The sequence below is a fragment of the Enoplosus armatus genome, chromosome 17 (genome assembly GCF_043641665.1).
Source record: "Enoplosus armatus isolate fEnoArm2 chromosome 17, fEnoArm2.hap1, whole genome shotgun sequence".
NCBI classification, from domain to species: Eukaryota; Metazoa; Chordata; class Actinopteri; order Centrarchiformes; family Enoplosidae; genus Enoplosus; species Enoplosus armatus.
In genome coordinates this window covers 21703004-21726733 of record NC_092196.1, presented here as the reverse complement: position 1 = coordinate 21726733, position 23730 = coordinate 21703004, and the positions used below count along the sequence as shown (strand labels likewise).

Here is a 23730-nt window from a genome sequence, read left to right as displayed (position 1 = left end):
TGCATTGAATTCTTTTGTAATGTTTTAAATTTTTTAGTCATTTGTCTTTTGCCCAACAAAAAGAAAGAAATCAAGGTGCACTTCCTGAAGTGTTCCAGAGCTTACAACTTCCTATTCAAGAATATGCAACATGTAAACATTAATAAAAATAAAACTGGCAACCTGCCTTTTCTTTGTCATCTGGCTAAAGACATTTAGAGCATCAACCTCTTAACAGCTGCAACGACTCATCAAATAAAATAACTGACTCTCCATCACGTTCGTATGAGAAGATGATCAGCAAAACACCTGAAGACGGCTGAGAGACTTCGTTCAGACAGGAACAGTTTAGTCTCTCAGGTGTCTTTCTGTTCTGTGTCGTCAGAAGAAGCAGCAGCAGCACGGTCAGTACAATATAGACTTTATTAGTTCACTAAAGTTGAATATGAAATAAAAAGCAGATTGGCTTTAAATGATTCACAATTCAGTAATAATCTTGTTGCCAGGTTCATCATGTCAACAGGAAGTACGTCCTCCCTACGGCTGCCGCACCTCTACAAAATAAAAGCCCTCCAAGGCTGGAAACACTTCACTTTCAAATCAAAGAAAATCATTTGTGAACTTTATTTCCTGATGAGAAAGACCTTTCACTCGTGTTTTGCTGAAGGAAGTCATTCTGTCTGATGATTATCGTTAGTGACAGAAAGTGAAGCGAGGCAGGCAGACGGCACTGAGCGCTCGCAGCTCAGTCGTGATTTTCACACCAACTACAAACTCAAAGTCCCAACAAAACTCCCCGTCAGCGAAGAGCTGAGCTGCTGTTACCGCACAGGCCAAGTGGGTTAAAAAAACAAAACAAAAATGGTGGTTCTTTGTGGCGTTGCGTAAACAAACCGTCAGTGGGAGACGGCCACCGAACTCAAGAGCCAAAGTTCAGCTTCCAATCAGCAGAGTCCAAAACATTTCATCAGTCCAGGAGTCCGACAGACGAGAAAAAAAAAGACCGAAATCACCAGAACTGCTTGGGGAATGTTTCATATCATTTTATTGTTTTTTTTTTAAACTTTATTTTCATCATAGCAATGGAAAAATATAACCTTATACAAACGTCTTCAATTCTCTGAATTTTTTTATTTTTTTTAAACAAGCAAAAATGGTGAGTGACCCTTTCCCAAACCAAGTGCAGCGGGGAAATAAAAACTGAAACGCTTCACCAGCAGCTCACAACTCTTCAGGCCGAGCTCTTTCAGCTTCGCCCGTTTTACTTTCCGATCAACTATTTCCATTTGGCACTCGCTCCTCTGAGGATTCCTCGTCGAGTTTTACTTTTACTTTGTAGGAATTTAGTGCTACTGTTTGGATAAGAGCGTCGAACACCGACAGGTGGAGGTGTTCGTGTCCGTCAGGTCTCCTTCGCTGTTTTAGTGCTCGGAAGAAGAAGAAGAAGAAGAAGAAAAATAAGAGCAACAAAAATCTGAAGTTTTCCACAGAAGTCCACAAAGTCCGCTCGATTTTTTATCTTAGATTCCACAAAAGTCTTTTATTTTTATATTTCCCCGCCTCCCCCCCCTCCCCCGGGTCCAGGGGCGGCGGCTCGGTGACGTCATCGCGATGTCGTAGGAGAGCCCGGCTACAGCGAGAGAGGTGGATTGTGGGAGGAAGGGGGGAGGGCTCAAAGGCGAGTTTGTTTGTTTTGATTTAGGGATGGGAGGAGGGGGAGTCAGAGTCCAGTCCACAGGTCGTCCAGGAGGAGGGGGGGAGGTTTGTGGGTGGGTGGGGGGGGGGGTCGTAGCCTGCTGGAACTGAAGGTGGTGTGATGTCATCATCTTGCACTCACTCACGTCTCTCTCACACACTCACACACTCATCTCACTTCATCTCACTTCATCTCACTTCATCTCACTTCATCTCACTTCATCTCACTTCATCTCACTTCACTTCTGCTTCGACCGGACGCTCCCGACAAAGACAGAAGAGTTAATTCCAGTGGGGCAGTTTGTCCTCATTGTTCACTGATGTCGATCTCTCTCAAATCTCTCTCTATTCTCCAACCAGCAAGAATCTGAAAGAAGAAGACGCAGTCAGCAGGAGGACCACGGACAGGAAACAGGTCCACGCTCACACAAACCTTTACAAAATTAATATTAATAATAATAAAAAATAATACTAACGAGGAGCATCCTTTCTCTTCACAGACCAAAACAAAGTGAGTGAACAAAGCAGGAAGTGAAAGAAAGGTTGTAAATCTAACACGTGTTCATCCCTCCAGTCCAGTCCCACAGACTCGTGGAGGTGTAACTCCAGTCTAACACCTTCATGTTAAACCTGTGAGTGAGTGAGTGAGTGAGTGAGAGAGAGAGTGAGAGAGTGAGTGAGAGAGATCTGACCAGGCCTGGCTCTTGAGCTTGCGGAGCTCCTTGGTGGCCCAGGTGGCCAGCGTCTTGGTCTTGATGGTTTTGGAGCGTCGACCCTCCGTCAGCAGATCATTGATGAGTGGACGAACCTCCACCAGCTTCATCACGTCTTTACCAAACGCCGTGCACAGGTCACTGTCCGCGCACACACACACACACACAAAACAGATGTCAACAACAAACTGCACTACTGAGGCTTTTAATGTGAAAGAACTGAGACTCAAGAAAACAGGAAGCTGAAACAAAATGTCGGAGAATCATTTTACCCAGAAATCAAATAGAAATCGATCAGGCCTTTATTAAAGAAACAGTTTCGTCTCATTCGGTTTCACTTGATTTTAAGAAGATGCTAAAATCTGCTGATCATCTTCTCACTTCATCGATCAATCGCTTTGATTTCACTTTTAGAAAGATTAAATTCAGCGACTCACTTCCTGCTGTTTGACTCCTTACTGTGTTTTGATTGGTTGATACATCAGCCCCCCCCCCCCCAAACCCACCCCTCCTCACCCAATGAGTCCAGCAGCGTTGGCCACCACTCCATCAGAGTGATCTTCATCCTCAGCTATGTGATGGATGAAAGAGAGGATGAACTCCACCCGAGGCTGAACCAACATCACATCAGCTACGGGGGGGGTGAAGGAAAGCAGACAGGAGGTGAGGAGGAGGAGAACAAACATTAGATTAAAACAAACGGTAGTTTTAAAAGTCATCGTCTGTTTGTTGGGTCTCGCAAAACCAGGAAGCCTTTAAAGTTTCGGCTTCAGCCGGAAGCTTTCTGGGTGAAAAAGACCCTAATTTATCTGCGACGTCGTAAAATCCTCCTGACTCACTGCAGACAGGAGGAGGAACCGACGTCACCTGACTGTGTGGTCATGTGATCGGACTGTTGCTGCTCTTACGGTGTACGTTTTCCTGGTCCCCCTTCAGGCCCTGGATGATCCCGGTGTAAGCCTCCAGACAGCCCTCCCTTAACTCATTCAGGTAGTCCACCATGTCGTAGTCCGTCTACACACACACACACACACACACACACACACACACACACACACACACACACACACACACACACACACACACACACACACACACACACACACACACACACACACACACACACACTCTGGTTGACAGACTGAAAGACCTGCAGACACAACTTTGTGAAATGATGAAGTTTTTGTCCTCAGTCATGACCCCCCGTGTACAAGTTTTTGTCCTCAGTCATGACCCCCCGTGTACCTTGTCCACCTGAGCCTGTGAGGCCTGCTGCAGGGTGTCCAGGACAATGTCCAGGTATTTCTTAAACTCTCCTCCGATGGCCAGAGCAATGTCACCGAACGCCGAGAGGATCTGAGGCTTCACCGACCGATGGACGTTCTCGTTCTGAACACAGAGACAGAGTCCACGTTAGACCAGCTGGACAAGACTCAGGTTTACAGCCACACTAGCAGCTCGGAAACTGGAGGTATTTTCTTGATTAATCAATCAAGCGTCAGGTCTCTAAAAGAGGACGTCTGTAAAGGTCTTGTTGAATCCTGGTGGTGGAGAACCTTCCTTTCATCTTAGTTTGAGAGTGTCGACAGAGACACTACAGAACCTTTACAGATTCAGACAAAGATATTCATGTATTTTAGTCTCAGTTTTATTTACGTGTGGAGGACAGTTTGAAGTGACAGTAACTGGGTTCATACAGGTTCTCCAACGTCCACAGTAACCTCTGTTCTGTCCCATATTTACCCCAACAAGGACAGTGGTATTCAACTAAAATTCCAGGTCCAGTTAGAGAAAACGTCCTCAAGCAAAGGTCCGGAACATCATAATGTCTAACTTGCGTTGTGATTTACTGTGGTATATATTGAAGTAGCCTAGTAGTTGTATCAACGTCTGCATGTGATCAACAACTGTCAAATCTAATAAAGAAAGTACAACTCAAAAATATTGACAATATTTATTGTCACTTAACATTGAACTATACAGATATATAATACTATAGATCTGTATAATGTCCTTCTCTCATTAAGTAAAAGGAGGGCTGCATTTAAAAATTGTGCATCTTAAAATAAAGTGCTTAATTTTAGAAAAACTAAAATAAAGTGTAGCAGCAGCTTGGGTTTCCCTTTTTCTTTGTTAACTGTTTCACATCTTCACAGTCTCTCTCCCTGTCGTTCACTCATCTTATCATCTGTCTCTCGCCTCTCTCGTCTGTCTGTATTCAGAGTCGCAGTGTTTATCGCCTGGAATGCACAGATTTGATTGGCTGAGTAGCGTCACGTGGGCTGGCGTAACTCGTATGCAATTGGTCTGTGAGTTTCCTGATCCGTTGAACCAGCGCCGTAAAGACTAGAAAAGCTGCGCCGGTTAAAATGGAAGCGCCCCATCAAAATTTAAAATCCCTTAATAATTTATTGATTATAGGTCCAGGTCCGTATAGGACGGCGTCTGGGTCCGGACTCGGACCACGGTCCGCCTGTTAGTGACCCATGAACTAGGAGGTGTGTGGAGGTCTCAGATTAACGTGGCCTGTCGTACATCACAGGTCAACCACAAAGTCAATCAATGAGTGAATGTTCAGGACAGTGAAGGTACAGACGAGAGGATGAAGGGGAGACAGTAAAGACAGAGACAGCACTTCCTCCTCTTCCTCACCCCCAGGTTCTCCAGCAGCAGCTGCATGATCTCGTCACAGTAAGGCAGGATGTTGGACATCAGGGCTCTGCACAGGTCGCACACCAGACCCACCGCCGCCAGGCACACCTGCAACATCATCATCACCAGCATCATCACCAGCATCATCACCAGCATCATCACCAGCGCTCCTGAGCTCTTGAACGCAGACTCACAGCTGTCTGATTATAAGATTGACATGAATGAAACCGACGAAGGTGAAGCTGCAGGAAGGTCAGCGGAGTGATGAAGGTGTCACAGCCCAGATTGTGTATTTGGCTGTAAGTGTTCGGAGACTGATCCGTGTTTATTCAAGTGAAGTTTAAGACTTTTAGAAGACATTAATAAATAAACGTAACCCTCTGATGATATTAACCCTTTAAAACCTAAACCTGGCTGTAAAGCGCAACGTCTCAGCTTTCAGAAACCATTGGAATTTTTCCGATAGTGCAAACCGTGACGTAATTATGGTAATCCAAAGTGCGCTTGCATGGGGTTAATGGAAGCAAACAGCAGTGATGATGAAACCATTTAGTGGCATTTATATATCACATTTACTGGCAACAACTATTTCTAATATCAGTGATTAATCATTAAACAGGACCTGGATCAGTAAAATCCAAAAAGGTCATCTGACTCCATCTCTTCCTGCAACTACATAAAAACTGACGTAGAAATGAATGAGTCCATGTCGTTGAGTCCGCAGACACCCCAATTAATACGTTTATTAAGATCTGATCCCGATGCAGCAGAACAGAGATAATGTCACACTTATTAATACGAGGTGTAAATATTAAAGCCCGTGGATCAGATTGTATTATCAGATACAGATCACATGACCACACCAGGAAGAGGAGGCGGGGCCAAACTGTCAGGGACAGTCAGTCGTACCTGATACTCAGCGTAGTTCTTCAGTCCGATACCCAGGAAAGGCTTGAAGGCATCCATGTATTTCTGGAAGTCGCTGCCCAGAACTGAAACACACAGAAGCAGTCACACAACCCCACTCTCCTTATATATGAGAGAGAGAGAGAGAGAGAGAGAGAGAGAGAGAGAGAGAGAGAGAGAGAGAGAGAGAGAGAGAGAGAGAGAGAGAGTGTGTGTACCTTCGACCAGCGTGGACACGGCCATCAGAGCGTCCTCCTGAACTCCTCCGGAGCCGGCGGTGCTCTGAAACATCCTCAGCAGAGACGCCATCACCACGTCTGAGATCTGTAGGGCATCCTGATGCTGCACCTTACGCAGGACGTTCTGCAACAACACAGACAGGAAACAGTACGCAACACTTGTCACAATAAGAGCATGAAAGCCTTTGACTTTACCAAAGAAAGAGTGTGTTTTGATTGACAGCTCAGGTGTGTCGTCTCACCTGTAGAGTGGCACACAGCAGCGACTGCAGGTCGTTGAACTGGATTCTGTCGGAGGTGCTCTGGATGTGAGACTGGGGACACACCGGAAGTGACATCAGTACACAGGAATATTATTAATATTTATCTTATTTATTGAAGTAAGTTTGGAAAAACTCCCGACTGCACTGTAACTGTTCGATTCTCATTATTTTCCTCTTCTTTGTGTTCTTAAATATGCTGACTACAACTGGGCTGAAATGAACCAACAGAAAGTGACTGGATTTAATGCGAGTTCACTGCAGCAAAGACAGAAAACCTAAAGCCACTGAAACGTGTGTGCCCCCCCCCCCCCCCCCCCGGGGGCCTCACCTCCATCTGTAGGACCCGCTGCAGTCTCTCCATGATGACCAGAGTGGTTTTCTGGACCGCAGGGTAACAGTCCTTGGCGCTGTTCTTGACAATCTCCATCAGAGCCTCGTAGGCAGCAGAGCGCAGGTTGTTCTGGTGGCCGTCGGGTCTGCAGACGAAACATCAGGATGAAGCTTCACTTCCATATTAAAGGCTCCCACGCTCAGTCCATCGATCTACTGTCTACAGCAGACAGCCTGCTTCATAGGGCCGATGCCAGGAGAGAGAGTGAGTGTGTGTGAGAGTGTCTTTGCGTGTGTCTCTGTGTGTGCATGCATGTGTCTGTCTGTCTCTGTGCGTGTGTCTCTGCTTCTGTGTGTCTCTGTGTGTGCCTGTCTCTGAGTGTGTGCACGTGTGCATGTGTCTGTCTGTCTGTCTGTCTGTCTGTCTGTCTGTCTGTCTGTCTGTCTGTCTGTCTGTCTGTCTGTCTGTCTCTGTCTGCGTGTGTGTGTGTTACTGTCACAGTGGTCCTCATCTTAGAGCCAAAACAACCAAACACCCTGAAACAAGTGACGACTTGTCTTTGTATTAATTGTCCTGTAGCAGCGTCTCCCATCAGCCCACCCATCTCCCCTCTCTACCTGTCTGTGGTCTCCAGGAGTTTCTGGACAATGATTTCAAAGGACGAAGACAGACAGTAGGTGCTGGGTTCCTCCTGGTCCTCTGCAGCATCTGTGGCTTCATATGCTGCCTCAGCTAGAGAGGAGAAGGCCTGAGGGGACGAGACAAGAGACAAAGACATTTCTACCACATAGTTCCAGGAACTAAAGGAGCCCTGAAGGACCAAACTCTGGAACTAATGGTCTGTTTCCGCCACAGGAACTCTTCCAGGGACCCAGGGACCATTTCAGGTACCCAACCTGCATTTTCAACCATTAAATTCATGTTTGTTCCTGGACATTTAATTCCCAGCTCAGTGCTTTCTGTCAATTGATAACATCGTAACTGTTACCCTCAACTTTCATTTTGCTTCTGCATTTGACCTGCGTGTGTACGTACTGCACATATTTCTTTGTTTTATTGCCTTTTTCCTCAAACAGTTCTATGAACTGTGGAGCAGAAACATCTGACAAACCAGCAAGAGCAGGTAAACCAGGTTCCAGAGTTCCTACAAAGGCTTCAGGTTAGTGATCTGCTGCTGTTCACACATCAGTTTGTTTCTGTCTACAGGAAACAGAAACTCTTCTGATCCAGATCACTGGACATCAAGACTGAGGGTCTCATTTATTGATTACATTCAGTTAACCCTTCACACGTCAGACCCCACAGCTCACCCAGCAGACATTGGAGGCCACTCTGGGCTCGGCCCCCAGGCCCTCAATCAGACACTGCAGCAGGGGGGCCAGGTAGAGCTCGTTGATGGCGGCTTCAGGCAGCAGCTCACAGATTCTTCCTACTGTCCACGCTGTGGTGTCCCTCACCACCACGCTGGGGTCTTTCATCAGCTCGATCAGAGTCGGCATAGCCTGCGGGGGGGGGGGAGGGGCATGAAGATGAGGGAGAAGGATCTAGTACCATCTAGTTCTACATTCTCTGCAGAACCTCATTTATAAGGCTGTATGACGAGGGTTTGAGTCAGCCAGTCAGTCAGTCAGTCAGTCAGTGACCGCCCGATCACTCAGTCAGTCAGTGACCGCCCTGCTGGTTGGTCAGTCAGTCAGTCAGTCAGTCAGTCAGTAACCGCCCTGCCGGTCAGTCAGTCGTCAGTGACAGACCTGTATGACGAGGGGTTTGAGCTGGTTGAGTTCAGGTCCTTCCAGGATTGATCCGAAGGCCATGACCGAGGCGTCTCTGTAGCGCCAGTCGGGGTGTTTGATGTGTTCCTTGATGAAAGGCAGAACGTGAGGAACCACGTCGTCCTCACAGCAGGTCGCCAGCAGCATCAGACACACACCCGCAGCCTTACAGGGGTTCCAGTCATCGTCGTCGTCGTTCTCGTCCTGCAAAGGTCAGATCAAATGTCACATGAAAGGCTCTGATGACACATGAGACATTTAGTTTCATGTGTTCAGCAGGACTCGTGATGTTGGTGAGGTGATGACCATTAAATGACACATTTCTGTTGTCAACATTGAGACCAAAAGATTCAACTCGGAAACAAAAGTAAAGCTGTGTGACGTACCAAGAACCAATGTGAAGCAATCATTTTGGATCTGTCTACATGGCAATGTAACACCTTACAGTTTACAGTCTCTGCAGCTGACGTAAACACGTCAGACCCAGTCAGCAGTAAGGTTAGAACATGTGTTCTTATCAATAAATGTCTACAGTCTGCACAGGTGGCCCACAGCCTGTAACAGAAAGCAGTCGAACCATTTCCATGATGAACACGGGACGCCAGCCTCGGTCTCTGTGGGTTTTACAGCTGTAGATTCATCTCAGCAGGTGAAGAAACTCCACAAATAACTGGATGAATTTCTTGATGTAGATGTCAATACTTTTAAGGCGGCAACAAACTTTATATTTTCCTGAATTTTTATTTATGGTTTTCCGCAAGTAAAAGGGTTTTATTTTAAAATGTTTACAGCAGTACGTCTTGTCTTCGCTTTGAATATTCATATCTTGAAGTCTGTTTTCTGACTTCATTATTTTAATAAATCAAGCAGAAACACAGAGTCACAGGGCTGCTCAGAGTCCAAAGTCCAGGTGCGTTACCTGTTTGGTGAGGGTCTGCGTCAGGATGGGGACCAGGTACTGCAGGGCCCCTTTAGCGTAGAATTTACTAGTGTGCTCCGGGGGGCGCCCCTGCTCCGAGGCCTGCCATTGGACAAGAGCAGACAGGAAGATCCAAAAACAGTCAAAGGGGTGATTTTAACAAACTGGAACTGAAAGAAATGCTAATATAATAAAGTCTGCTTACACAGACCTCTGAGGCCTCGATGGCTAGGTCCATCTCCTCGTCACAGACGTTGGACCAGAACTCGATGCCCTGTAAGGCTACCTCATCGATGTCGCTCTTCATCGCCTCGATGGTGATCTGAGGAGGAAGACAAGAAAAAGCAATGAAATATACAAACAAGGGGAAGGCAGACAGGACGGAGGGGAGTGAATATAAAAGATGAGAAAAGGCATTTAAATCCTGATGTGAGGCATCAAACCTCATGTTTAGTTAAAGCTGCTGTAAAAATGTGTCCATTAAAACCGTAATGAGCCGTCACTGATGGTTACACCTTCATCAGTGTAAGTTAATGAGCACCTTTAACAACATCAGCATTTAAAACATCTGAAGGACATTTTCCTGACTTTGTGATAACATTTTTAGTTTCTTCCCTGGTTCTTACTGCAGGGACCATTTTAACAACTTTAAACATTAAAGTGATGTAGAAATCTTATTTTATTTTGTAGGAGCTGACTGGACAGTGACATGCAGACAGCCAATCAGGTGTTCTGTTGCACCATCGACATGAGACACATCAACAGAAACAGGTGGCGCGAGAAGATGAGACGAGGAGGAAACTGTTAAATTCAAAATAAAGTGCTTAAATTCAACCTTTATTAAAAATAGGTCGTTAAAATTAGCAATAATATTCGAAGAGTGAAATGAAATATTTTATCGGGATATTTTTCAGCTATCTCTCACAAACCATACTTCTCTACCTGGTGTGTGCCTGTTTAGCTGTTTATGAAAACATACAGGTTTCTGTGTGGTACAATACAGATGTCAGCAGGTTTCCATGTTGATCGGAGTGTGTCATCTTACCGCGAACAGAGCAGGACCCATGTACGTCTCCATGTACTGATAATACAGAGACATGATCTTCACCAGGTTCTGTAAGGCCGCCACACGCACCTGAACACAAAGCACAGGTAAGACACCGGTTTAACACACGAGGAACCACAAACCCAGACAGGAAAACTTCTGGATTTATGGAAAAGTAGTTTCATTAAAGTATGATACATTAAATACTACAGTTAACACACTCCTTCCCTCCTGCTGTTACTCACTCTGGTGTCGGGACACTGCGTAGCTTCACACACCACCTGCATGATGAAGTGTCTCTCTGTCTGAAACACACAATGTAAAAAACAGCAAGTTCTCATTCAACACCACATTATATATTTACAGTCTTTCATTGCATACTGGAGAACACATCTGGACCGAGACTCAATTACAACACAACTCTTCACCAGATGTTTGAGTTTGAATCTTCATGGTCTTGACTTGAAGTTCACCCTGATCTGCACCTCACTGTGAGGGTGAAACTGGATGTACAGAGGACAGGAAGTGACATGTGTCTGTACCTCCTTGTCGAAGTTGGCTTTGGTGAACTCCAGAGAGTTGAGCAGGGCGTTGGTAGCAGCCAGTTTAACGTTGTTACTGGGCTCCTCCTTCCTCATGCCCTGGATGATGGCTGTCAGGATCTGGTTGGCGTTTTCCTGCAGCTGCTCCGGGTCCTGAGGGAACAACAAGCAGCTTTGATAAGTCATCTCACCAATGACGAGGGGTCACAGTGTCATTGTATGTAATCAGTGGACACTTTGAAGAGGTTTGTCCATATCTTCGCCACACAGTAAATATGGATTTGGCTTTTGTCCTGTAAATTTGGAGATTACAAGGAAAGATCAGAAGCTAACAAGCCAATTCAATCAAGTGCTTTGTTTTTGAATGGATGATTTTCAGGTTCAAATGGTTTAATTAACATTTAAACTGGACTACATCTTGCTTGAATTTGAATTAACACTTTACAGGTCATTTCCCAACTATTTCCTGGATATAATTTAGTATTAATTACAGGGGAGAGAAGCTTTATTCTTCAGGGGAACAGGTTGGTTTACTCAACATGTCTCCTCTCATCATCTCTCGTAGTCCACTATCTTATTTAGAAATGTCCACTCTGATCTTTGTATTAGAACTTGGGCGAGAGTTTCTCCTACAGAAGCTTCATGGATTTGTTTCTCAGTCAGAGTTTGTGTCTGATCACTCACAATGTCCTGGCAGATGTATCCGATGGCCTCCAGCGTGGACTCCTTCATGTGTTCGGTGCTGGAGGGGTCGGTGACGTTGGCCACCAGCTGTGGGATCAGCTCCGGCCACTGGTTAACTGGGATCTCTGCGCAGGCGATCCCAGCGACGCACTGAGACGCCGAGCTGGGTCGGTACGTCTCCGTGCCCAGAGTCTGTAAAACCTGACAGACAGAGACAGACAGATGGTGGGACATGAAGACACAGCCACCCGATAAATAAAGCCTGTGTGGATCGTTTCCTCCTTACGTAGTTCTTGATCTCGCGGCGGGCGTTGGCGTCGATGGCCAGCCATCGCTGCTGGTACTGTGTCTTGACGTCGGGGTCTTTGGAGGTCAAAGAGTTCTTCACCTGCAGACCGGCAGCAACTCGAGCCACCTGAGTGTTCCCCGGGTTTGCCAACACTTTGGACAACTCTACCAGGAATGTGGGCTGAGGGAGGACAGGGGGGGGAGATAAAGTAAGATTACAGAAAAACAACCACCACAGTCAGAGCTCAGAGTCCTGATCTATGCCTTGGTCTGACTGAAACGCAACGCCACCAGCTCCACGTCGTGGTTCTGGTGTGAACTGAAGAACAACGTAGGATGTAATCACTAAATGTAACATCACTAAACCCAGCTGTTGAATAAAAGTGCTCAGAAAAACTGCAAAGTTGAAAATCTACAGTTGCACGTTGAATGAGCCAGCAGCTGATGAAGATCCTGTGGTACTGTGGAAATGATCAGATCTAAATACTACTCTGAGAAATAAACATTTTGAGACGAATGACTTCTTGATTAGTCACTGGCTGCACTGATGTCATCACTGATCATAATATGTATGATCTGTTTAAACATCATGTTACATGCTCCACTTCAATACTTGGGATTATCTAACCCACGTTAGGAGTACTGCATCATCACTGTAAATGTCCCATCATGCTCTCCGGTGCGTCAGGCCCCCATGACTCTGCACAACACTGACAGAACAGAAATAACTGGCTTCCCTCCATGTCTGACCATCAACATCCTCCTCTGCAGCTCTTCACACCCACGACACTGAACCATATGCAAAGAAAATCATGTGGTGCTTATTTTGACAGACGTGAAGTGAGTCACGGTTTTAGTGGGAAAAGCCATTTTTGATTTGATTTTCGCTGAAAACAGATCTAACAATGAAGATGTGGTTTTTGCTGAGGAAGATGATGTGTAGCTCCACGATCCTTTGTTTATGATGAAAGGAAAATGATACAATCCCATCATAAAGTTGCAGCTCGTGCGGTTTGGATTTTGACCATACTGCCATTTTGATTAACTTTTCAGCCAGAGAACACACATCTATCAGTTCCTCTCTCTGTCGCTGATATTTCATTCTGCTGCTCTTTGATTCGACAAGTCAATCTGACTTCTGGTTTATTTCCCACTCTGAGTCCTCCACTGGTTCATCCTGTGACCCTGTCAGACTCTCGGCGGACAGTTTAAAACAAAAAGTTCAAAAGTGAAACTCATCCTAATTTGGGATACTCGCATCTGTTATGCTAGTAGTGGCTAACGTAGCCTCCAGCCTGCAGCAGCTCTCTTCTTCCTGACTCCACACCAACAGACTGTTTTCACTTTCAGACTTGTAGTCTTCAACCAACGCTGACTCCAGTGACATCACTGGAGGACATTTATCAGACATCAGCTCCCTCTGAGACACTGAAGGCTTTATACTACTTTAAAACATACATGGTAGAGCTCCATAACACCTGGAAAAACCTGGAATCAATGGCTGGAGTTCACCTTTCAGTCTATCACACAGAATTTGTTCCATTTGACGCAAGGAATAAAACCTGGTGGAGTTTGTGTGTTGTTGTCAAGTTACAGAAGCATCTCGATGCCACCGGCCATATGTCTCAGTTATCTGACCGTAGGCTGAAATCTACACATTGATTACAGCTGGAAGAATTAATACAACGACCAACGACTGAAGAAGAAAACTATCTGAAGATATTCAATAATGCAACATGGATGAAATCCTCTGTCACAGTACATGTCAATTTTTAAAGATATCAGTATATATAATGACACAGTACATTTCCAGAAAACTCAACTGTTTATGGTTCATTAATACCTGACAAAAATAAAATTAACTATTCCTTATTTGCAGTATTGCCCCCAACGACCTAAAACTAGTTTATTAAAGAGTAATAAACTACCGCAGAGCTGCAGACGGTGACACAATTACATCTTCTCTCAACCCATACAAATGTGAGATTTTTCCCAAATATATATATCTTAGGTCTTAAAGATGCTATGCTGCGTCATATTTCAATAATTACAGCTATGACTGTAGACATGATGATGTGTCCTAATAGCTGCACTCATTATCTCAGGTAGTGCAGGGTGTCAGTATATTGTATATCAGTATTATTATGTGTTGATGACTACTACAGACACAGCTCAACTTGTACCAAAACTCTACTTTTGTTAAGTTTCTCACTGACGTCTCCCCTCATTAGATTATTGATGTTTATGCTTGAAAAATGACCAAAACAATCATTCACTGGCTTCCAGCTTCTCAGCAGTGAATATCTATGTTTTCTTGGTCTTATATGACAATAAAGTCAATATCTTTGAGTTGTGGACTGCTGGTCAGACATCTGAAGACCTCTGACTCTGGGAGACTGGAACGGCTATTTTCTGACATTTTATAGACCAACCCCTTAACCGGCCGTTCTAGAAAATAATCATATAGTTACTCAAATATTGTTCTTAGGTGGAATTTTTGTGGAATATTGTAACAATCAGTACTACCAACGATCATTAGTTGCGAAGTTTTATTATGTTGTTGCTGAATTGTTTAACTGTGTTTTTTAATGCTACATAGCCAACATTGTTTTGAGGTGCAGGCAGAAATCTCAAAGATGGATCTCCACATCAGGACACATAAAACTGACTTAACACTGGAGGCGAAAGAGGAAGCATTTTTGTAATTTGGGTGAACTGACTCTTTAAACTCGGGTAAAATAATGTATACCACAGATCTGTAGCCCTCACCACAGATGGGTGTAGCTCTCTACATGAAATGCTAACGCTAGCAGGCTGCCTGTGAAAGGGGGGGGTGGAGGAGGAAGCAGCAGCAGCAGAGGAGACGCCAGGCGGGCTCCAGCTGTCCTGAGCTCCTCTCTGCTCCATCCATGCTGCTGCCTTCCTGCCTGCCTGCAGCAGTGGGTCCGTTAGCTTCTCCCACCACACAGCACCATTAAGACACCATACTAACCAGGTTCTCTATCGCTGCCTGCTCCAGAAACTTCTGTGCCGCCTCCAGTTCATTCCGATCTGCGGGGAGAGCAGAGAGAGGAGGGGGAGAGTGGTTATTCAATGTAATGTTAGCTAATTAGCCGACAGATATGGTTAGCAGGAAGGCTAACACACGACTTTAGTACGAAGGTTCTGGTATGGCCCATGAACTGGGTGGTGAAACAGGTTTAGCAGCTATTCTAAACAGAAGATTCGGTATTATTACGACTGTTTTCCACTAATATGTGTCATCTCAGTTTTATTTCACTGATGGTACACCCAGTCTGGCTGGAGAAACACGGCGAGGCTCCAACGTGCGTGTTAGCCACCGTGAGGAAAGAGATTCTCGGTTAGCATGCTAACATTAGCCGGCCAATGGGACACGTTTAGAGTGACAGAAATAAAGTTTTCTAGACAAACAAAAAACCGGTTAAAAAAACATTAAATCTGTTTAAAATGGTGGGAGATAATTAATATAACAACTAGAGGAACTTTTCTCTCCTCTCAGCGGCTCAAAAGTAACGTTCGCCCGGACAGGCGTGCAAAGAGGCGGCCGATAGTTTGAATGATACAAGCTAACTACCTAGCAGAGCGGCTACATCAGGCATGGGCAGGGTCGCCGTTACTAACCAGCTACACGTAGCTGTCAGATTAGCCTCCATGAAGCTACATCGACATTATCATGGTATGACAACGTATTTAGAGATCACCTGAGCAGAGTGACAGGTCAATTACACTGTCAAACAGTAATAAGACGCCAGGCAGAGTGCTAAGTCACAAGCGTAATCTGCGGTGATTGAGGCCGTAACATTAGCCGAGTTAGCATTACAAGCTAGCAGCCCGCTAGCGAGGCATTTCCCTCCTCCCTACTTCAAACTTTCACCGGTTCACCGGAGCTAACCGCTGCCGCCTTAGCACAGCAGCTAACACTCAAATATACGGTCAGAGGACGGACGAGTTGAGTGTGAAGTGTGCGGTGCAGGTATTCACCTGGAGAGACCGTTTTTTCGAGAATAGTAATGAGCTCCATTCCGTCCGCCGGCTACCGCTACCGCTACCGCTCTCTCTCTCTCTCTCTCTCTCTCCACTCGGTCGCTAGCTCGATAGTTTCGGTTGCCGCGCAGCGCTCACAGCGGATTATATTTCTTCCACGGAGCTCAGTCGGTGCCAGCCACAGGGCGGGATCAGTCGGTGATAAAAGAGGCGGAAGTTCCCCGGTGCTAGCGCGGTGTTTTTCACACGGATGGTGCGAGAAATGTTAACGACCGTGGTGTCTCTTAGCTTCACCGCCGCCCGTTTGCATCCTGTGTTGTCGAGAGGGAAAGGGCCGCGCGTTTCTCTCCCGCGGAAGGATATCACGCACTGACGGCTGGTAGGGCTGCGTGCTGCCTTCAAGGACTGTTGGACATTGTAAATTGTACAGTCAGCACACCGGCGAGACTCAACACAGCAGAGAATACTATCCAGAAAAGAAGGCCACTACCTTCACAACACATTTAATGTACGGAAGTAACATTTAGTTTAAAAACACAGAGGGGAAATATATTCCACTGTTAACTTTAACGTTGCATTTTATTGTAATGAAACCAAAGCTAACGACATGAGACCTTTGGAGGAAACTGAAGCTGTGAGAATGGTAGCTGTTAACAATGATAGAGTTAATATATGCAACTTTTGGTTAGCAGAGAGCTAAAGCTGTATTGTAGCACATTTATATCCATTTACAATGGATTCTAATATTAGAGAAAAAACTCATTTTAGTTTTGTTTAAAACCAAAAACTAATTCTGTGACAAATCGAGTTCAACTTCGACCAGTAATTTGGAGTTCTCGAGGAACACATGAACGCAGCAGTACACTTCTCTCATCGGTCTCCTGCGCGACCCCGTTTGCTCATATTTCACGCGCTTCACGGCGCACGCGCAGGCGTGCACGAGCCTGAATCTAGACATTTTTTCTCCTGCCAAAAAGTTTATAATTCAGAAAATACCACGAAGAAGAAAACAAGGAGCAGGCTGTCGCTACTCACAGGAAGAAAGTAACTTTACTCAAGTACCGTGCTTAAGTACACTTTGGAGGTACTGGTACTTTACCTGACCATTGTATTTTCTGCAACTTTATACTTGTACTCCACACAGAGGGAAATGCAGTACATTTTACTGCACTACATGAATCTTAACGAGTCATTTCTTTCTGTTCTGAGTCGTAAAAGTCTCAAGTTAGTATTTGAAGTATTTTTACTTCATCTCATCTTCTCTTTGTATTTTTAATCGTTATCACAGTTTATTGTATTTATCCTTGTTTTATTTTAATGTTGATCATTTCTTGCTGGCATGTGAAGCACTTTGTGTTGCAGTTAATGAACTACAGAAATAACTTAAAATAAATGATTATTGTTATTTTTGTTAAAACAAGTGAATGAATCTGTGACGTCATTTCAACTTGTTTTATTTTTGTTTGATGAATTTTCTAAAATAAAGTGACGCTGGAAAGTAAGTATGTACATTACTCAAGTACTGTATTTACGTACAAATGTGAGGTATTGTACTGTACTGTTGTACTTGAGTATTTCTACTCTTCTGCTGCACTACATCTCAGAGGGAAATATTGTATTTTTTACTTCACTATATTTACAGGTACAAAGATACAAAGGTTTGAAATACAAACTAGAATAAATACTGTAAGTAATCACTGTAAATTCATTTCATATTGAAATACATGATGATGATGATGATGATGATGATGATCACTGAGACTATTGATCCTCACCAAGTGAGCAGCAGAATCATTAAATGATCAACATTAAAGTGATGAACACATGAATGATTAATCATTATTATACAATAATATACATTATTCTTGATTATGAGTACTTTTACTTTTGGTACTTTAAGTATATTTTGATGCTAATACTTTTGTACTTTTACTTCACTAATATTTTGAGTGCAGGACTTTGACTTATAACAGAGTATTTCTACACTGTAGTAGTAGTAGTAGTAGTAGTAGTGGTGGTAGTAGTCCTTTTACTGCAGACCAGACCTCAGTCCTCAGCTGTTGATCCAGTACAAAGAAGCAAATGTAAAGACATTACTCGAGTAAAGACAGTACTCGAGTAAAAGTACCTCAGAGCTGTACTAAAGGTCAGTGTGTTTTCTGCCCAGACTGCAGAAACAAGTGAGTAATTAAATGATTAATTCATCCAATACAATATATCCACAATTTTAAGTAAAGTTGTGAGGACATCCTCAAAGTCAGAAATACATGGAGCTCATATTTTCATCTACAACTTTATACACTGCTCCAAAAAATGAAAGGAACACTTTTTAATCAGAGTATAGCATCAAGTTAATGAAACTTCTGGGACATTGATCTGGTCATTAAGTAGCAGAGGGGGTTGTTAATCAGTGTCAGCTGCTTTGGTGTTAATGAAATTAACAAGAGGTGCACTAGAGGGGCAACAATGAGACGACCCCCAAAACAGGAATGGTTTTCCAGGTGGAGGCCACTGACATTTTTTCCCTCCTCATCTTTTCTGACTGTTTTTCACTAGTTTTGCATTTGGCTAGGGTCAGTGTCACTACTGGTAGCATGAGGCCATACCTGGACCCTACAGAGGTCGCAAAAGCAGTCCAGCTCCTCCAGGACGGCACATCAATACGTGCCATTGCCAGAAGGTTTGCTGTGTCTCCCAGCACAGTCTCAAGAGCATGGAGGAGATTCCAGGAGACAGGCAGTTACTCTAGGAGAGCTGGACGGGGCCGTAGAAGGTCCTTAACCCATCAGCAGGACCGGTATCTGCTCCTTTGTGCAAGGAGGAACAGGATGAGCACTGTCAGAGCCCTACAAAATGACCTCCAGCAGGCCACTGGTGTGAATGTCTCTGTCCAAACTATCAGAAACAGACTTCATGAGGGTGGCCTGAGGGCCCGACGTCCTCTAGTGGGCCCTGTGCTCACTGCCCGGCACCGTGGAGCTCGATTGGCATTTGCCATAGAACAGAAGAATTGGCAGGTCCGCCACTGGCGCCCTGTGCTTTTCACAGATGAGAGCAGGTTCACCCTGAGCACATGTGACAGACGTGAAAGGGTCTGGAGAAGCCGTGGAGAACGTTATGCTGCCTGTAACATCGCTCAGCGTGACCGGTTTGGTGGTGGCTCAGTGATGGTCTGGGGAGGCATATCCATGGAGGGACGCACAGACCTCTACAGGCTAGACAACGGCACCCTGACTGCCATTAGGTATCGGGATGAAATCCTTGGACCTATTGTCAGACCCTACGCTGGTGCAGTGGTTCCTGGGTTCCTCCTGGTGCACGACAATGCCCGGCCTCATGTGGCGAGAGGATGCAGGCAGTTCCTGGAGGATGAAGGAATTGATGCCATTGACTGGCCCCCATGCATGCCCCGACGTTGTCTGGCACGCTTACAAGCAATACACAGTACCGAGTACCATTTTGAGTTGCTGCAATGGAATTTCAGCAAAATGGACGAGCCTGCCGCATCATTTTTTCACTTTGATTTTCGGGGGGTCTTTGAATTCAGCCCTCTGTAGGTTGATAATTTTCATTTCCATCAAACGACGTGGCATCCTTTGGTTCCTAACACATTACACAGTCCATATCAGTATAGATATCCAGCATGATTTTTTCCCCATTGTGATCTGATGTGTTTTCAAAGTGTTCCTTTAATTTTTTTGAGCAGTGTACTTTTACTTCAAAGTGCAGACGTGAAATTCTTCTTCATAAACAAACACAAAGACAGGAAGTAAAAACAAACCCATTGCTTCTTTATTAGTTAGTCATTTTACAGTAGTCACTCATACGTAGCTGCCTTGAGTTGCTCTTTTTGTGTCTCTTTTTACTTTTTGTTCCACCTTCTTCCTCCTTTTTTTCATCAACACAATGGAAGAGTCATGGACAAAGTATAAAAAAGAACAAAAGGCAAACAGAAAGAAAAAACGGGATAAAATGCCCCTTTACACAACAAAAACTACATTTGGCAAAAAGGTGAGGATGAAGGTGAAGATGAAGATGATCCAGTGCATCTTTAAAACATTGATAAAGTCATGAGAGAATTAGTTTTTACTAAGATAGAGAAAAGACAGGTGAGATATGTCTGGGCGTCTGATTGGATAAGAGCTTTCAGAAGTCAGGGATTATCGTCCAATCAGATTTGATCTCCTCACTTGTTGCTAGGTGAAGTTTGAAGCTGTGATATGATTCATTAACAGTCACAGTTAAAAACAACTAAGTCACAACTGAATACAAAAAATAAAAACAGGAAACTGGTGGATTCAGAGTCTGAACTCAATGAAACGTCGATCTGGTGTTTATGGCACAACAAGGCGTTTGACTGGCGGCAGCACGACGTCATGGCAATTTCAAACGTAACTACGAATACTTTTTATTTCCTGGATTACAGCGGGTCCAAAACTTTCACCAGCTAACAGGAGCCAGACCGGGACCGATGCATTACCTCTACTGCAGACTGAGCAGCCCAAAACCCAAACATAGAAAGTTTGAACAAAGCAGCTGGAACTACAACACTTCAGGCCGTAATAAATGCCACAACTGATTTGTTTCTCTATTAATATTAGTCTTTATATGTACCTAATAACCTTTACTATATGTACCTAAACTCCATTACTTACTGTAGAAAACTAACACTCGTTAGCTAGCTAGCTAATGTCAGCTAGCGATACAAGTATAAGGTATGGAAAATGAATTAGCGTCATGTGATGCTGTTTTCCTGCTCATTCTCAAGACAGAAGGTACATTTTGTTTTACTTATTTGTTCCTAGGTTTTAATTTCATTGCAGAGCTGAACAATAACATCAGCAAGCTAATATTCAACCATGTAGCTAATGTAGAGCAGACCAACATGGAACAAATCAGCTTTAGCTTGTTACTTAGCTTACTAATGAGCTAATAAGTTTGCACACTGCAGTTAACATTCCCCACCATCCACTGCTTTGGTAGTCAGCTAACACTACTTAGCTAGTAAATGTTAGCTTATTACCTCAGCTAGCAAATTTGCTAACAACATGGTATTGTCATATATTTACTAACAAACTGGCAGAGTCCAAAAATTAGGTTGATTTTGAACCACTAGAACTAAACCATAATTTGCTTGCTAGCTAATATTAGCTAGCCAGTGATAGTGGCTGTTTGTAGATTCTGTTCTTTAGTTTTTCTGTGAGAATCGTGCAGCAGAGGTAATGCATCAATAACTGTGACAGAACACTTGAAGCTGACCAGCTAGCTAACATGATACTGTGGCGTTAACATTGAACATGCTAGCCAGTACAAGGTGACCCCTCTACTGGACAAAGCTAATATCCATTATTTTTCATTATAACTGTAGTCCATCATCTGTTTGGCTGTTTTATTTGTTGTGTACAAAATACAACAAGATTAAATGTTACCACCCCCCCCCCCCCCCCCACCAGACTCAAACTCATTGATGTGATTTGAACAATGCAGCAAACACACGAAGACACGTTCATAATGTAGAAAACAAAGACAGATCCAGTCAAATGGAGTGTGAAATACTAAAAAACTAACTTTACTCTTTTGCAGGAAAGCAGGAATGTCTGTTTGGACTGGATGGGAGTGCTGCTGTGGCACTAAAATAAATTAAAACCTGACTTAAAGAGAAACCAAAAAATACTCCTGAGTAAACATGATCGATCACAGCGGTGATGAACACAGGCAGGCGGAGGACGGAGGAAGAGGAGCAGATACAACAAACAAGAGGGGAAGATGAACGATTGAGGCCAACGTTGAAGACACTGAGGCTCAGGTTCACACACACACACACACACACACACACACACACACACACACACACACACACACACACACACACACACACACACACACACACACACACACACACACACACACACACACACACACACACACACACACACACACACACACACAGGAAGGACAACCACACCTGAACAACCTTCACCTGCGACATCCACAAAACAAAATACTGTCACATTGATCTGAAGCCGCCGGCCAATTTAAAGGAATCTCCAGTACGGAGACAGGGCTGCTTAGCTTAGCTTAGCACAAAGACTGCAGCCTAGCTCCACCAAGTCATATAAACAGCTGGAGGTTCTTCAGCAGTCTGAAGCAGAACTCAAAGCTACACAGTTCCTTGTGTTTAGTTTAACATTTTGGTTCAGTTTTCGTTCGAATGTTTGGCCAGAAAGAAAAATTCTGACTTTGTTTAAAGTTTCCTGCTGCAGGACAAAGGGGTTCTGCTGAAGACACGGGTTCTGGTGTCAGTCTGGTGGGGGGTTGGGGGCTTATCACTTCATATTTCCTGGCTCCAGGATTCAAACACTTGGAGTCGATTTAAATTGTCTTTGCAAGTTGGACCTTGCTCTGCATCCCAGTCAGTATGAACAGGAGGTCAAACTGAAAGCTTCCTGGTCTGGTTTACACTGGTCTGCCTCCTCCACCGGGTCCATACAACCACAATTAACACTGTGTTAAAACACACACACAGACACAGACACACACACAAGTTTCTGTTTGGATGTTGAATTCAGCTTTGGTGTGTGTGTGTGTACATTCATTGTGATCCGAGTTTGTCTGATTGCAGCGTCTCTCTGCTCTCCTGAACGAAGCAGAAGTACTAAAAACTTGACTGGAGACTGGCTGGTTCGATTATCCCACAATACTTCATATGATTTATCTTTAGGAAACACCGCCTGGCTTCATGCTCTGAAGGCCGCTCATGTCAGCAGTCAATTCAGACTACAGCTGCAACGATTAGTCAATTAACTGATTATTCAATCAACTGAAAATGACTCGGCAGCTATTTTGATAATCCATCAGTCGTTTGTCATTTTTCAACAAAAGTGCCAAAAACTGACATCTCCAGCTTCTCAAACGAGAGAATTGGCGGCTTTTTCTTGTCTTACGCGATCGTGAACTGAATCTCTTTGGGTTTTTGACATTTGAAGACCCTGGACTCGAGAAAAGGCTTCACTGTTTTCTGATGTTTTACAGCCCAAACAATTCATCGAGAAAATAAACAGCAGATTAATCAATAATGAAAACAGTCCTTAGTTGTGGCCCACCAAATGCATCAGACTGTCTTCCATCTGTGCTCCACATTTTTCTGATTGTAGGGGAATTGCTCAAAGTGTCTTTTGTCTTTTTGCCGTCTTGTTTAAAAAAACTTTATTGGAATAGTCACTGGACAAAACCAATCAGGGGGTTTGTGTCTACGATTGATCCTTAAAGTGTAAACATAAAAGTCGTATGTGTTTGTGCAGAGAGAGATTCAAACGTGTAGTGAGTTCTGAGTAACACAACGTACAAGATCAATAACTACGCAGTGTTTGTCCAGTTCAAGGCAGGAATAATCCTTCTGCAGACCTACAGAGAGGGGTGTTATAGGTAAACGCAGAGGCTCTCTAACCGCACCAGACTTCATACAGAAAAGAAGCATTTTTAGAGCGACAATCGAACATTTAAGGGCAATCCACTCCTTCAAAGTCAGGTAAGAAAATGTGTGTGTGTGTGTGTGTGTGTGTGTGTGTGTGTGTGTGTGTGGGAGGGGTGGGGGGTGGGGGGGTCACCTTTCAAACCACAGCAACTAAATCTGGACAACATCATATTTTCATCTTCCACTTTTTCCTGTTTTGCAGCTCCTGACGAGCAGGTGGACG

General features: G+C 44.2%; 1 protein-coding gene and 1 non-coding gene across 3 annotated transcripts; both read right to left on the bottom strand.

Moving 5' to 3' along the window:
- Nucleotides 1-383: 383 nt before the first annotated feature.
- On the bottom strand, nucleotides 384-16201 carry kpnb1 (karyopherin (importin) beta 1). 2 transcript variants are annotated; one of them, XM_070923229.1, is made up of 22 exons: nucleotides 16031-16201; nucleotides 15021-15079; nucleotides 12027-12209; nucleotides 11741-11941; nucleotides 11057-11209; nucleotides 10760-10819; nucleotides 10515-10604; nucleotides 9675-9791; nucleotides 9470-9571; nucleotides 8530-8754; nucleotides 8089-8280; nucleotides 7396-7526; nucleotides 6776-6923; nucleotides 6427-6498; nucleotides 6164-6308; nucleotides 5949-6031; nucleotides 5040-5147; nucleotides 3633-3776; nucleotides 3296-3401; nucleotides 2904-3018; nucleotides 2367-2528; nucleotides 384-2041 (listed from the first exon to the last, which is right to left on the bottom strand). In XM_070923229.1, coding segments are annotated over exons 1-22 (2637 nt in total). In that variant the 5' UTR covers nucleotides 16071-16201; the 3' UTR covers nucleotides 384-2040. The 2 variants fall into 2 exon arrangements, with proteins under 2 accessions (XP_070779330.1, XP_070779331.1); XM_070923230.1 differs by having other exon boundaries at nucleotides 9681-9791.
- On the bottom strand, nucleotides 3112-3253 carry LOC139300844 (small nucleolar RNA SNORA79). Its single transcript, XR_011598864.1, has one exon. It is a non-coding gene; the product is annotated as a small nucleolar RNA SNORA79 (small nucleolar RNA).
- Nucleotides 16202-23730: the final 7529 nt, after the last annotated feature.